The following is a 16813-nucleotide window of genomic DNA, read 5'->3' on the forward strand; positions in this document are numbered from 1 at the left end:
CCTTACATCGCTACATTTGGCTTTTTTGTTGTCCTTGTTCCACAATTCAAAAGAGATCAAGTGCTGTGTTGCAAGCTGGGAACACAACGGTGTTTTCTCCCTTGTTAATTTCTCTGACCGCTCCACTATCTTCTCACTATTGTCACTCGTCACCACCCCTTCTCAAAAACCTGATTTTTTTGGTATCGCTTTAACCGGACTTATTGCTAATGTGATGTATTTCTCTAGAAAAGATACATTCTTCTTTGAACATCCTTTCTGGAAAACTCTCCCTGTGCAGTTACATACGTATTTCTCTACCTACCGTTTCTGTGTTTTTCTCTGAAGAGTCCCATGACCTCAACTACCACCCTCAGTGAGGCCACCAAAATCTCTCGTCATGGCCTCCCTCATCTTTGTTCGTGGCCACGTTCTTCCACCACCCACTGACTTTTATGCTCCCACATCTTTCCTTTATCTCAAAGACGAACACTCTTAAACTCATTTCCTCTCAGAACTTCATTATGACTCGATGGCACACTCATTCTTCCCCTCGCCCAGGCCCATACCTGTAAATGCCGCTGTATCTATGCTCCCTTTTTGAAGCATATTCAGCAGTACACCTGAAAATGTTCAAGACTCATATTGCTACTCAGCAGGCGAACAAACTTCACAGTGCAATTACACCTACAGCTTAACAACGCCTCCACATAAAAGCCGCCGTGAGAACAACGCCTCCACATAAAAGCCGCCGTGAGGACAACGCTGGGCAGTCAGCCGTGTGCCGTTACTGAGTTTGTTGCAGGTCTAAATGTTTTAGTAGTCACAAGGCAAAGGGCTCACTACTTTCCCTGGTCTAGTCTCACCTCCTAGTACGCCTCTTCCTACCTTGCCGTGATGCTTCTCACTCAGCACAATCAGCAAGGACTTCGCTTGACATCCCATGTGATAAACATTGCCGTAACAGTAAGCGTATTCAGTTGTAAGGAAAGAAAAATTCTAACTTGGAACTTCATTGATCAAAATGTGGCAGTGCCCCAGTGAAGAGTCTTATACTCATCAGGTGTCACAGCAGACCTGTTCAGAGCCGCGGCCTCAGAGGCCCACAAATTCTACGACGGGAGATCAGCCTTTCGATTTCCTGAATAGAACAGATGGCTGACAGCCAGTAAATACTCAACTTAATTTTGCTTCTTGGTGATTACTGATCTTTTTCATGTTAAGGGCTTTTGAAAAGTGGACTGGTCTATCAGTTTGGTAATCTCTACCAGCCATGCCTATTCTCAGAACTCTTGTAACGCCACTTGCCTAACAATCTGAGGGTAAGCCTCCTGCAACATCTGTTCCTCAGTAATCACCGTGGTTACTTAGGCCCATCTGGGTGTCCATGTGGCCATGCCAATGAAGACCATGACTTCGCAATGGTGGTCTTGCTAACAGCTAGCCAAGGCCACGAGCTCCTGAGTTCCCCACACAAAAACCCTAAACAAATGATGAGGGATCATTAGCAAATGGGAATAAGTTGTGTAATTTGCTAACAATTATACACTGAGCTCTGGTGCCTCAGGGACCGGACCATTTCTCACAGCCACAAATCCTTCACATTCTTTTCAGGCTATCATTGAATGCACTATTACATCACTTGCTTATTGACTGGTTGATTAGCTCTAGGAAAGCCAGGAAACAAAATTTACTTGAAGTAACTTTCAGGTAGATGGTAGCGGAAAGAACATTTATGTAACTGGGTTGTAAAATGCTGTGGTAGAATTTAATTCACTCCTCGGAAATTTATCGTTTTTAAGGCCTACCTCATTGAGATAAAACACTATAGCTTCCCATTATTCATATTATAGAATTTTTAGTATTCCGAAAAATAAATTCACACATTTGCACAAACACATAATTCTAATTCACATTAGATGTCACGTTCTAATTCATGTACAAATGCTCAAATTAAAAACCCAATGAAGTTAACACACTTTGTATTGTTCCAAGTCCATAGCTGAGATACCTGCTCTTTACATTTTTGCTCAAACAGCCAGAAACATGCAAGGTCAGAGGCTTAACCCAGCAGAGACGTAGACAAGCATGACATCGGCTCTAACCAGTGTCCATGCATTAATGCATTTTCTTGGGTTAATCTAGCTGCTCCCTAATATGGTTCAATATTCTTCTCGAGTTTTCTCATTATGGAAGAAATCTACAACTTCACCAGACAAGTATGACGTCTATAGGAGAAGAAGTACGTCTCTCTCCGGAAAATTCATCATTTCACAGACAGCAGATTTTAACATCAGCTTAATAGTCACAAACACACAATTCCCAAACTACACGTCTAGTCTATACAATTCAGAACTGAACGGAGTTTATGAGCCGTGTTATTGTTTAAACCATATAAATAAAACCTACATTGTTTCAGTGAAGCTTCTGCTATACAAATGCAGAACAGCCGGGGCTGAATAGATTCTATTAATAATGCAATATTGAGTTTGGTATTGACTTTAAGAAGTATTATCACCTCCTTGACTAACCCTTAGCTGCCAGCAGACGCTGCCTCAGGCCAGTACACACCTAATTGCTCGGTAAAAAGGCCGTTTCCCTACCTCATTGAGCCGCATGATGTGATAAATTTGCCGCAGGTACTCGCCGCCACCTGGTTTGTGGCAGATATCCAGGACCATCATGTTTATTTTCTGCTCAGTCAGTTCAAGAGCACTATCTCCTTCTTCTAAGGCTGTGCTTTTCTCTATTGTCATAAATGCACTAAGTACAAAGAAAGCATATAAGTATCAGTGGTGAAGAATTGTAAAGACGGAAAATAATCCAAGAGATTGAGTGTGGAGAGTCGATGTAAATCTCATATTCAAAGCACCATAAAGACCACTCAAATAGGTAAGCTTTCCCAAACCGCCCCTGCCCATAGAAACAGTGACTCAGAACTAAGCACCTGAAAGCACTTTAAAAAAATTGAATCGTTTCTTTAAAACAGTTCTTTATTGCATTTGTACTCCTATCTATAAAACATTTTCCCATTACTGCAATTGTTGAAATTGCTATAATCATGGGATGAAAACAAAACATTTCTTTTTAAGAACATGTAAGAAATAATTTGTATTTTCTCTTTGAGGATAAAAAGTATCTTTGATGCCAGAAATAGCTTTGGTATTCTGTCTTTTGTAGATTCCTCTTTACACCTGTCTTAGAACACATTAAAGACTAATTACAGTGTCAAAAGGGGGAGCCGATTATGCTAAATATAGGCTGGGCGCTTCCTGGCAGCGTGCTTACCACTGGGTTTTTTAAAATTGGCCTTTTGACACTTGTTGCCTTTTAAAAATATATGGCCCCTGTCCTGTTTCTTCTTGGTAAGGATACCGAGCAAAAGTCACTACCCTGATTATTCTTCCAGGAAAAGGGTTATCATCACCACACCGGAATATGCAACTTTTATTTGTGAAACGTTTCTAAGAATACATTTGCTTGTTATTGATTTTAAACATTATTCAGATAGTAACGATGAATGACATAAATTAAAAAAAAAAATTCTCCAACTTTACCAGTGCAAAAGAAATCATGGTATTCAACGTACATCATATATATCCCACACCACTTTTCTTCTTACAGTTGCTGTTAGGATCATGTTAGGCTTTGCAATCTAAGTATTCTCAAGAAAATGCATGGTTTTCCATTGTTCCTCAGACTAAATGAAATTTACTGTGGTGTAATCAGCTATATACTGCAGTTCATTACTGAGATTTTGCCATGATTATAAAATTAGTTCTGCTAAGAGTCAGTGCCGCTGACCTGAAGACTGAACCAAATGATACCCAGCTGCTGGACATTAATTTTTATATTGCTTCCACATGTAGCTTCTCTTAAAGAACTTTACAATTGTATAAAGCTTGCTAAAAATAAAGCAAATCCTACTCTTAGACATACTCATTACCTAGAGTAAATCTTTAAACAAACAAAAAAGACCTTGTTGCAATAAAAGAAGTTTGTAAATATCTTTTCGAAGCTGCGTACAGGTTGCAAGCAAAATTTCTTGTCAGGTTGTATAGACGCTGACATTGAAAAAGTTGAGGCCCTCTGACAAAAGAGTGTCTCAGTGTCAGCCCCTGAATTGTATCCTTTCCTGTCCATCACTGTGCAGGTGAAGCAAATGATTGGATTCAGTCAATGCCATGATTAATGAGTTCCTCTCTGGATTTGGGACTGCCTATCAATCATGTCATTAGGGAGAATGTGCCCTGAAAGAGGCAGACCTTAGCCAAGGAATAACTGCATTAATCTTAATCTGTATATGCACCCAGCCAGCCAAGTCAGGGTCACCATGATGAAAAACAATAATCTTCAACTCGACAAATTACTTTGCAAAGACAGACATTTCTTTACTTTTGGGGCTGTGTGTTCTCCAGAATCTAAGCTGACTGTTTACAGCTTGAGTGTTACTACAAAGTGAAGGTTATTTTAATGAATAGTAATGTTCAGGCGGTACGCAAGACAAGCAAAGGCTTACAGCTGCCTGCCACCTTTCCACTGCAGGTCTTTTCACAATTTCCATAAAATCAAAGTTAAATCTGAATGCGAGTGAAGGAAATCTACCTAAATGATACTGTGTAGTTCTAAGATAATCGTCATGGGGAATTAAAATCTCAATTATCTTAAGAGAAGAACTATTTCAGTTTAAATGGTTACATTCCCAAACTTAAAACAATTATGGTAAAAGCCAAGGCAGCCCTTCACCTATATACAGTTACCAGGGTTTAATATACGTTTCCTTACGGTACAGATCTAGAAACTAAATGATCATCGATTTGTGAGAAATATGTAGAGGTAGAAGTTCACTTGTATAACAAATAATCAACCTGAAATCACTGTCAAGAAGTACATTCCTATAGTGCCCATTAAGTCCTGTAAGAGGTGACCTAATGTGAGTTAAGAAGTTAAATTTAACCGTTTCAAATAAATATAATAACTTTAAGTCTGAACTTTTATATATTGATATTTGAGAAACTGAGAAAGTGTAATGTGCTAATTACATACTTACTACTACACATTCAGTAACTTTGAGGACTGTACAACATTTTTTAAAGATCAGCAAATTTCATTTTGGATGCATGTTGCAACAGATAGCTAATCAGTCAAATATTAGCTAGAAAACTCCCTATATAGGAGGTATCAGATGTGTTGGTGCTGTTTATAAGGAATTTAAACCAACTTTAAAGGAAAAATTTTATTAATGGATTTCTGTAGGTGGCCCCAGGTATATAGCTGAGACATTACTTCACACTGATCTTATTGATAGAGGGACCCCTAAATCAAAAGTATCACAAATTTAACTTTATCATCAGATCCACTATTTTTATTCTTTTTTTTTTCCTCTCTCTTTATAACCACTGTCGTGGATATGACATCTGGCCTTAATCTTTTAGTCACTGGATTCAATACCTGTAAATTGTTATTGAATGAAAATGTAAAGATTAAGAAGGCTGCTTTTACAGTCTCTAAGCATTCGCCTGACTGCTGCCATTATTCCTACCCGCAGGACACCCCAGAAGTAAATTTCTAGAAGTCAGTATGACAAGACCAGGAAAATCACGATTACCTACATTTTTCCATTTGGATGAACATGAAGTCTTACAGATTAATACAAACCAGTAAAGAGTATTCGTTATCATGATACCAGTGAGTGCATTTAACAGAGTTTATGAATAACAAATGCTTACTAGTTCTAAGCCTGATGCTAAAAACTTTATGAATGTTATTTAGTCTTCCAAAACCACTCCCACCAGCTTGGTATCACCACTGACAGTGAGGCTTTGAGAGATTCCATAATTTGCCTAAGATGGCCCACTTACAAGGGATTTGTATCTGATTCCAAAGCCTGAGCTCTTTGTCACTACCATGTACTAAGGAAAGTAACAACTTCTAGTCGTTTCAGGCAGAGAGTTAAAATAGTATCTGCTAGCAACATGAGTAGATTTTAAAAGAATGGGGGACAGTGTGTGAGTGGTCTAAGAAAGGGCTGGTTAGTGATCTATAGGCCATATGAACTGTAATTCCTTTATCAATATCATGCAGTTCTAAACTGAAGACTAATTTTAAGACAGGAGTACTCTATGTACATATTTAAATTCATCAGGGACCCTTAAAAATCTTAGCAATACCACAAATCACTCAGCTCTTGGTGACAAACCAATGAGAAGGCTGACATTTTCATACAGAAACAGCTGGGTGTGTTTATAGCTCGAGTGTGATATGCCCCAATTGCCCTCTGGGATTCTTACATTACCAGATGAAAAATGTGTACCTTTTTGACAATCAGGTACACCGAAAGCAATAAAAAGCCTTTTATATCCATTAATTCCTTCTTAATTTAATCTCCATGCCCAATCCCTTTACAAAATGCTCCAGGCTATCCACTGGATACCTGTTTGTGCACTGAAAAGGAATGAAACCAAATTCTCTCGGGTTTAACTACCACCCTTTTTATCAGAAACCTTAAGATGGTGACTAAACAGGTATAATGTTCCAGCGTGTCAATGGGGTTCAAATTTTAATAAAACAGGGAACGTCCGATAATCCCGTTTTTAATGGACTATTTATCTTTTTCTGTATTCATCAAAGTTCCCATGAAGTTAAAGAAAATAACACTGTTGCCTATCTCAGTCTTTTGTTGTTGTTTATTGGTCATTTTGTTATTGTAAACATATTTGATGAAATTCAGTGAAAGAAAAATATCGCTTTACCATTTGGTGCTCAATTTCCTTGCTTTCAACAATTGGCTCTCAATCCAGTTGGGTTTTTCCTGCTCAATGCTCTGTATGACCTTCTGGGTCATTTGATTAGGGCCACTTGTCTGCTTTCCCATGATGCTTTCCAAACACACACAGATTAAACCAAGTTTCTCTTTACTCCATCTGTCAAGGGAGGCACCTGTTAAAAGTTCCACAGTGTTTCCATCCTCAAATATCCGACATATAATTACAATCAAGTTCCAGACAAGGAGGCTAGCTTTCTTCAATTCAACAAAGTTTTTTGACATTTTTCTCTCAGACAGAAAAAAGAAGTATTTAATTGGGGGAGGCAAACATGCAATCACCGTAGGTAACTTGCTGATTACAATAGATACTGCCTGAGCAGCAAGCCTTGTGAAGCCTGGGGAAGAAAGGAAAGAAAAGGTATGATTAATATTAGCATTTGCATTCCGTCACTGTGTTGTTTTGAGTGTTGCGTGGGGATGTCTAATTTTTGTGGAGAAAATTGTCGAGAAGAGCAAGTGCTTGACATATTCCGACAGAACTTCACTGGGGTCCCCTCCAGTGCTGCCTAAAATTCCTCAAATCTCAAACACATTTTTTTTTCTTTTCTCATGAATGAAGATTAGAAAATTTAAAATTATTAATTATACTTTTATCTATTAGGACTGCAGGTTTAAAGGGCTCAGATGCCCTCTTAATTAACAAATGTAAAGGCACTCCTGTTGGACCTCTCTGTGGCCTTTGATATTTTCTTAAACCTCCTCCTCCCTTGGAATCCATAACAGAATCATTCCAGATTTTGCCGGGACTGGCTCCCCTTCTTCTACTTTTTAGCCCAAATGTCACCTCCTCAGATAGCCTTCACTCACCACCCCATCCAAAGCATCCCTTTATGCTCTTCCCATCCCAGGTCCCACTTCCTCTCTATCATCAGAGGCTATTTTGTCACCAAAAATTCTCTTCCCAATTGTTAATTATCTGTCACCCTCCACTAGAACATAAGCTCCATGAAGACACTACTGTATCCCCAACACTGAGTACTTCATATATCAGCTCTTCAATAAAGATTTGGTGAATGAATGAGCCAACAAACTGTGTCCCATGCTAGTTCTAGTTTATACTAACACCTCTTAAATGTAGGTATTGTTAAGAAGTCCTTACCTATTGAATGATGATTCTACACACTCTCCCTTGCTTGGGGTCCTTTCTCTGAAGGATGTACTGATCTTCCCTCTCTAGATCAGGGTGCCTCAACTTTGGCAATAATGACATTTGGGCTGGATAATTCTTTGTTGGGAGGAGCTGTCCTATGCACTACAAGATGTTTCAGCAGCATCTCTAGCCTACACCCGCTAAATCCCAAGTAATGTTCTCCTCAGTGTGACAACCAAGAATGTCTCCAAGCATTGCCAAATGTCCCCTGGGGGGCAAAACCTTTCCTGGGGGAGAACCACTCTTCTAGATGATTCTCAGAATCTTCAGTCTTGGCCTTTCTCCAGGGTAGCAATCCTACAACTACAGCTCCCTATTGGACATTTCACTTCTCTTTCTAGTAATGATTAACTCATTATAATTAAAACCAAATTAATTGTTTTCCTCCCAAACTAGCTTTGCCTTGCTGACTCTCCCTCCCTCCTCCCTCCATCCCTTCCATTCTTCCTTCTTTTAAAATCTGTTAAGTAGTCCTGTTGATCTTTCATTCCAGAAACCACATTGATAAATCCTCCTATCCCCTCATCTCTGACATCCAGTTTCACCTCACTGTGAAACATGGCTACCCACCTATTAAAGCCCCTCCTTACAAATGGTACCTGGACTACTGCAGTACTTTCATAACTCATCTCCCTGCTCCGGACTACGCTCAGCCACTCTCCTGTGTTGTGAAGCCAAATTCACATACTATAAAATCTGTTTTCTAATTTCTCAGCCACAGTTGTTTGAGCTGCTCCCACTGTTATGAGATCAGTCTCTGAAGTGTTGCTGTCAAAATACTCCACAGTCCAACCTCAGACAGTTTCTGTAAACCTCTTTATTTTTATCCTCATTGCTTTTAGGCTTCTAGATATCTCATTACTCTAACATGGAATGCCCTCTCTCTCCATGGGTCACCCATCTTTTTCAACTCTTGGTTCAAAGTCCTGTCCTCCTGTGAATTTTATTTGAACATACTATCTATATGACCAGTTTGGTAATTAGGTCTGTAATGTGCATGCTGTCATCTTTTGTATTATCATCTATTATTGCTTATGTTATTTATGTCTTCATGAGTTATCTTTACAACTAGATGAAAAGCTCCTCAAGAGCATGGAAAAAAACCTCATCAGTCTTTGACTATCCCACAAATCCAGGCACGGTGTTTTAATCCACTACATACATAATAGAATTTGAAAATTGAAACTGAGTGACAAGTCAAAAGAAGGTAGCTTTGAGTTCTTCAGTAAAACATTCTTTACTGCTTTTGCTAAACACAAATAATAAAACAATGTGAAAGATTTTTCAAGATATTTGTGACATTTAAAGAAGTCACTCTGCTCTAAAAAAGTACAAAGCTCTTGGAAAACATATGTCTAGTCTAGTGACTCCACAGATATTCATGACAACTTAAGAATCATGTTAAAAATGAACTGGAACAGTCTTCATAAGTTTGTAAAATTGGGCACAACATATATTTGAAAGATCTCATAAGACTATTGTGTTCAATAAAATAATAAATGTGAGAACACCTAGTTCAGTACTTGGTAACGAATAGTTCCTTGATAAATGCTTTCTTTTTGTCCAAATGAGTATGCGTAGATGAAACTTGAAATATAGATAAAGCAAATTAAGAAACTCCTTTGTGACCACTCTTCCCTGTGTTCTCAAATGATTTTTAAGATTTATTTATTTATTTATTTATTTATTTATTTATTTATTTATTTATTTATTTGAGAGAGAGAATGAGATAGAGAGAGCATGAGAGGGGGGAGGGTCAGAGGGAGAAGCAGACTCCCTGCTGAGCAGAGAGCCCGATGCGGGACTCGATCCCGGGACTCCAGGATCATGACCTGAGCCGAAGGCAGTCGCTTAACCAACTGAGCCACCCAGGCGCCCCTCAAATGATTTTAAATGTTTGTTGTTCTTTACGTGTTTGTATCATATACTCCCAATTCTACTCTCAGGTGTTTGACTTAAAAGATTCTATCTTGTGTTCTGCTTATTTAAAAGAGGGTTTAACTGCAGATACCAAGGAAACATTTGACAATCTAAGGAGATATCAGGTAAAGATTACCGATTCTCTTTACACCTGCACTTCTACTGATATTTTAGAAAATCCGAGGACTCCGGGTGCTCAGATCCCCACGACTTTATTAAAGCTTATGGCAAATTCCAATCAGAACCTTTAGACTACTGACAAATGAATAGATCTATTCTACTAATCATAGGGACTCTGAGTCTGTGATGATGTTAACAACACTCCAGGCAGGGATCTTTTAAGAATGCCACACACTCATTTTTCTGCCCTTATTTAAATGTTCTGGTTTCTATCTCAGCCATATATATGTTACATGTTGGAAGGGCCAACTTCAGAGCTGACAAAGTGTGAAAAAATGTATGTCTTAGAATGGATGCAATGTGATATGAATATTTATGTATTTATCATTTCTTTCTTCCTAGACATGGACCACTGGCTATAATAATATATTTTGTGATTATAAAACATGCAGAAAGGAAATTTACAATGAATGAAGTAAAGACAAAATAATATCTTAAAGTTATTTTTAAAATTTTATTTATTAATGTTATAAGGTGTCCATAATAATTTCTTGACTGAGAATAATGTGATTTAATACGCTTTACTATTTTTAAAATCTGGGCTTAACACTTCGACAGAATGATTCAAAGGGCAGGTTCTAAGTTCAGTTTGTTTCAATGCTTGATTTTAATGGCTATCGTAGGTGAAAAAGCTACTACATGAACCTACATAGATCCATGTTGGAACAAGCGTATTAATAACTGTGCTTGTGAAATCATGGCACTTGTTTTTCAATCTCAACCATCAAATAGGCAAAGGCTGTTGTTGACATTTGACTGCTAAATATTCATTAATCATGATGTCAATTAGTTATTCTTGAAAACAGAAAAATATTTCATTTTTCTATTTTCAAGAAAAATATTCAGGAATCACTGAAACTCTTATTTGGAATATATTAAATTATGTTAGAAAACTCTATTTCTAAGTTCTTAAGTGTGTAGGTAGGGTATTTTTACTGGTGATACTGGTTTTTATAGAACTAGTATTTCTGGGTTTTATAAAATGAACTATCTTAGTAACTTCTGATAACATTTTGTAATTTCTGCCATCAGTTTCTTTCCCAACAAATCTGCATGTGAACGATAACATGAATACATTTCTTCTTGTAATGTTACATTTCTTCTTGTAATTCCTCGCCAGAATCCATTCATTTAAAACAATCACTCCAACAGTTTTCCCATAAAGCATTCTTTTTATTTAAAAAGTAATTTATTGGGGCTGACTCAATATTACTCTTAATCTTGGTGTTCTAAATCAAGCCCCATGATGGGTATAGAGATTACTTAAAAATAAAATATCAAAAAATAAATAAAAAGTAATTTACTGCTACAAAAATTTCTCTGGCATATCTTTAATTTAATTGCTATCAATGAGGGATGCCTGGGTGGCTCAGTCGGTTCAGCGTCTGCCTTCGGCTCAGGTCGTGATCCCAGGGTTCTGGGATCAAGCCGCATGTCGGGCTCCTTGCTCAGTGGGAAGCCTGTTTCTCCCTCTGCCTGCCGCTCCCCCTGCTTGTGCTCTCTCTCTCTCTGACAAATAAATAAAATCTTTAAAAAAAATTGCTGTCAGTGAAACAAAACAACTACTTTGTGTATCTGTTCTTTGAAACATAATGGAGCATATACCTAAGCTGAGCTGTATCAGAAGCATCTGAACTTTCATTCAACTCTTTGGTAAGTCTCCTACATTGTATGATTTATTGTAATATTTATTTCTTTAAATCGTCACTATTTTCTATGTAACAGTATTTACTGACAATGTAATAGAAAAAAGCATTTCAGTTTGTCACCATAGTGTTGTCCGTGTTCTCTCATTTTCACCGTTTCAGGAAGCACAAATGTTCCCTTAAGTTAGTGACTATTTGTCTTTTAATAGGTTAGAATCCTCAAAAACACCCACCACCACCACCACCAACAAAAAGGACTCTAAATATTTAACGTTACTTAGACAAATACTGTAAAGTACTGGTTATATCACTTGACTTACTAACATTCTTGAAAACAATTATAGGGGTTTGTCTTCATGTTTTGGATGCTTAGTTTTGAAATCTTTGGCTAATCAAGATGATTTCCAACCATCTTTAGCTAGTATCTCAAGGCATGATACCTACTTAGGAGGGATTCATGTTTAACAATAATGTATGGGAAGTCATATTTCAAGTGGTTTTCCCATATATTTCCTTTTTTAAAATCTTTTTTTTTTTTTGCCAAATCTGATCAGATCATCATCATTTTACCTTATAAATATGGCTGAGAAAGAGCTCATGTCAGGAACAGACATCAATGTGAGTTTTTTCACTTGGTTATTGTCCGCCCTTCCTTGCACTGTCAGTATTAGGTTTCACCTGCAGCTGATTTGTTAATTTACAGGAATATGTTAAAGCCACTTGCGTGTTTTGTGAGGATTAATATTGTTAAAACTAGATTCTGAAATACAAAGACAAACTTGATTCAATATTGTACCCTAAAAGCTAATGAAAGAGTAGGTCCAAGGGAGAGTTACAGTAACAATCTTCATATGAAATTTTAGTAAAGTTTCATTTCGTCCTTTCTTCTCATATATCAAAGAATTGTCTTGTACATCCCAGAGGCATTTGCACGCATGTGGAACCAGATACCTCCAAGAGGAGGTATCTACTGTATAGTTTATCTCTAGCCTCAACTAAAGCGCTTGGCATGTAGTAGTAACTCACTTAGTAATTATCAATTGAACGAATAAGGAACTTAATGTCTGGCCTGTAAATATTATCTGTCTTGCATACTGTAGTGATAATAAAGGTTGAGCACTGTCAGTCTAAAAGAGGGTAGAGAGATGGAGAATCATGGTATTCTCCTATTGTTATATCCAACTGGAATGCACAAAATGGTTTATACAATCACTTTCCGCCATCATTTTCTTTTATATATTTATGTGACTTGGCACCATTTATGGCTGTCCATTGTATAAGGGTTATACATCTACTCTTAGTGATAGTTTTATGGAGAATATTACTTAGTATGGAAAATCACAAGAACTGGTATCAACAAAGTAAGCATTTTTTTTTAACCTGAGGTTCTTTGAAAGATTATGGAAGAATTCCAGAATACCTGTACAAAGCAAAATTATTCATGAATAGAATGACTTGAAAGCCACAAACAAAATAGTGCTACTCATACAACATATGTTAGCTATAGATTATGCCTCCTGAATTGCTCAAAATCTATGAAATATCCAAAAGCTAGAACGAAGGAGAGATGGCAACAACTCAGACAAGGAAGAACTTAAGTAATGAAAAGCTGACATTTTCCAATTTCAATTAAATGGCTTTACTAGATTCAAAGGCAGTTTAATAGGGCTTGGGCAGAATTAAAGCATTACTGTGAAAGGTCACAGATAGATAATTGATTTGAGTTTGTAATATAAGGTTGCTGGATAAAAGCCACATTAGTTAGGATCTCCATGGAGAAGAATGAAAGAAAGACTAGTCCCTTCAATTGACTTTGGTAGGTTCAGTTAGAATATTTTACCATTGAAAGTTTCCTTAAGTTCATGAAAAAAATTCTTCTTTAAAGATTAATATAAAGGGAAAAGTTTTATTTTAAAAATCCTAAAGAAGGTTCATTAATATGGTTACATAATATACATTCAAAGGGATCTTAACACAGAAACACATAGGTACAAAGAAACCAGATAAGAAGAGAGGTCTTAATTAATAAAATAAATGGGGGGAGCCTGGGTGGCTCAGTCGGTTGAGTATCTGACTCTTGGTTTCAGCTCAGGTCATGATCTCAGGGTTGTGAAATCGAGCCCCAAGTCGGACTCCCTGCTCAGCATGGAGTCCCCTTGAGGATTTGCCTCCTCTGCCTCCCCTCCCCACTCTCTAAAATAAATAAATAAAATCTTTTTTTAAAAAAAATTATTTGACAGAGAGAGTGAGAGAGCACAGCAGGGGGAGCAGCAGAGGGAGAGGGAGGAGCAGGCTCCTCACTGAGCAGGGAGCCCAATTAGGAACTTGATCCCAGGCCCTGGGATCATGACCTGAGCTGAAGGCAGAGGCTTAAGAGACTGAGCCACCCAGGTGTCCCAATAAATAAATCTTTAAAAAATAAAATAAAATAAACGAATAATGTAACTCATGGTTCTAAAACACACTTAGATACACGGCCCCTAATAGGAGCAATGCACTGAATTCAGAACCATAGATATCGGGGGAAAATACTCTGTTAAAAAACCACATGGTTACTAAATGGGGTGCTATTTTTTACCTAAACGGCACACAAGTAGGTCTGTTAACAAGAGAAAAGAAAGTAATAATTGGTGGTTGCAGTGGAAAAAACTTCAAGGAAAAATATTAAACTGAACCTCAGAACAATCTTCTTGGGAGTATGAATTTTAGATTACTTAGTAGATTTAAGGTTAGTCACAATCATTGACTAATCTGTGAATACTAACATGAATGCAACATATCACAGAAAATTCTGTAGTTAAATAAAGACTTTGACCATTGGAGTAATTTTCATTTCTAGTTTCGTTGGTCATAAGGCTCACAGTAAAAAAAAAAATTACAGGTCCCAAATACACAGAAATGGTGGGAAAAGGACTAATGTAGTTTACAAATCTTACAATTTTAGAATTTTACTTGATTACATATCCTGGAAAATTGCTTCTTTGCGGATATGTTTTTTAAAAAAAAAGGAAAGAAAGAAAGAAAGATACCTTTGCTTGATTCTTTCCTTTTAGTTTCTTTTGGAATATAATTCCATTCCTTTGGAATGCTCTCACGTAAACATTCAGGAACGCTGTGCTTGTTGAGGTTGCTCTCACAGCTTCTCCCAGAGCTCATCACAAATATTATCTGCTGTATGATGTCCTTGACAGCGTCAGTCAGTGCCAATCTCAAGCATCGGATGACCTCTAGCTCGGACTCCATGCACGTTGAGACTTTAAAATCAGACAGCATATTACAGTTAGCAGAATCTGGAAATATTCTGTGTGTTATTCAACTGGGAATTCAGTTTGTCAGTAATCTAATTTAAAGCTATAGAAAAGGAGAGCTGCTTTTAACTTTGAAATCATATAATTAATAAACAGTCCATAAACATTTGGGAAAAAAAGTTTCTTCTTAGTAATAAAGAAAATGGCAATTAAAATAATAGTGAATAACATCATTTGCTTGTGGTTTGGAATTCTAAAGGTAGAAATATAAATGGTATGACCTTCTTAGATGACAACTTGGCAAAAATATCAACACTTTAACATTTTACTTACCTGCTAACCCACTTATTCTGTGTCTAAGACTTCATCCTAAGAAATTAATTACAATCATGTAAAGGATATAAAGGAAAATTGAAAATAATCTAAATGTCCAATAATTGGTTATTTGTTTAAATAGCTACACATCTATACAATAAAGCCATATATTATTCAGTAGAAAAATAAAGGCAGGTTAGGAAAAGCATGACATGATATTTATTTTAAATACACACATGCACACACACACACACACACAAGAATTAAAAGATGCACTCTACAACACTGATGGTGATTATTAATGACTGATGTGATTTCAGATATTTTCCTCTTCCTTTCCTTTTTCCCCTTTTTACTTTTGTTTCTTTTGTATCCTCCGTCCCTTCTTTCCTTTTTGCCATCCTGCCTTCTTTCTGATTATAGATATTACCTACCATGGCTATGTATTACTTGTCTGATAAATGCAATAAAATTTTACTTGTTTTTTAATATGACAGGGAAGTCTTGGGATAACCACTTGGATCAATACAGAAAAGTACCTATATGTTTTTCCCCTCAAATTCTGAGGTAATGTTCCTTTTTTTTTTTTTAACTTTTATTTACTTAAGTAATCTCTACACTCAACATGGGGCTCAAATTCACAACCCTGATGTCAAGAGTTGCATGCTCTTCTGACTGAGCCAGTCAGGCACCCTGGGGTGATATTTCTCAAATGACTCAATCCATTGTTAAAACCACCATGCTACTGGAATGCCTGAGTGGCTCAGTCTGTTGAGTGACTTGATTTCAGCTCAGGTCGCGACCTTAGAGTCCTAGGATCAAGCCCCACATGGAGCCCCCTGTGGAGCCTTGCACTAAGCTCTGTGCTCAGTGAGGAGTCTGCTTCAGGATTCTCTCTCTCTCCCTCACTCTAAAATAAATAAATAAATCTTAAAAAAAAAAAAAAAAGAACCGCCATGTTTAAGAGAATCTTGATACTATCCAATATTGAGAGTTTAACTTTTAACATAGTGCAATCATTGGGTGAGCTGATGCTCTTTATGGGAATGGTGGAGGATAGAGCAGTCTATCTTTTTAAATGATGCTTCAAGACTTAAATTCATTGAAAGGCATAAAGAAGCCTTCTTCCTGTATCTGTAATTAATATTTATTTTGCTTGAACTCTGTGGAGTTACGGATTAAATACATCTCAGGTATCTAAAAATTCTAGAAAGCCAGAAATTCCCCTATTTCCTTTTATTAAAAAGGAATGTTTATTCCTTTTAAAATAAAATCAAGGTATTACAAATGATAGAGAAAATAACAGTCTTATCTCAAAGAATTATTTAAAACCTGTATGAATTAATTTGTAGGCACTATATACACTATGCAAGTATATGCTATTATTATTATTATTATTATTATTATTAATATTATTATTACCTAAGATGAATTTCTGTAAAGTTTATAATATTATAGTATAGGGTGCCCAGTGTTCTCTTGATGCAGGGTTCTGAAACAAGTTGAGCATGGGATACCTATGGTAGGGATAAGGTACAGATATGGCAAG

At 36.9% G+C, this 16813-nt stretch overlaps 1 protein-coding gene across 4 annotated transcripts in view; it reads right to left on the bottom strand.

The window, feature by feature from the left end:
* Positions 1 to 16813, bottom strand: part of KIAA0825 (KIAA0825 ortholog) — a 403169-nt gene that overhangs the window by 208588 nt on the left and 177768 nt on the right. For 3 of the 4 annotated variants that reach the window (XM_064596372.1, XM_045898686.3, XM_064596373.1), the window contains 3 exons: positions 14731 to 14955; positions 6732 to 7140; positions 2583 to 2742 (listed from right to left, as the gene is read on the bottom strand). In XM_064596372.1, coding sequence (XP_064452442.1) covers positions 2583 to 2742; positions 6732 to 7140; positions 14731 to 14955 — 794 coding nt within the window. The remainder of the gene's footprint in view (positions 1 to 2582; positions 2743 to 6731; positions 7141 to 14730; positions 14956 to 16813) is intronic. The other variant, XM_064596374.1, reaches the window with a different exon arrangement.

Source organism: Mirounga angustirostris, unplaced genomic scaffold, assembly GCF_029215605.1.
Source record: "Mirounga angustirostris isolate CCGP_5_RB_7025 unplaced genomic scaffold, mMirAng1.0.hap1 SCAF_7, whole genome shotgun sequence".
NCBI lineage: Eukaryota > Metazoa > Chordata > Mammalia > Carnivora > Phocidae > Mirounga > Mirounga angustirostris.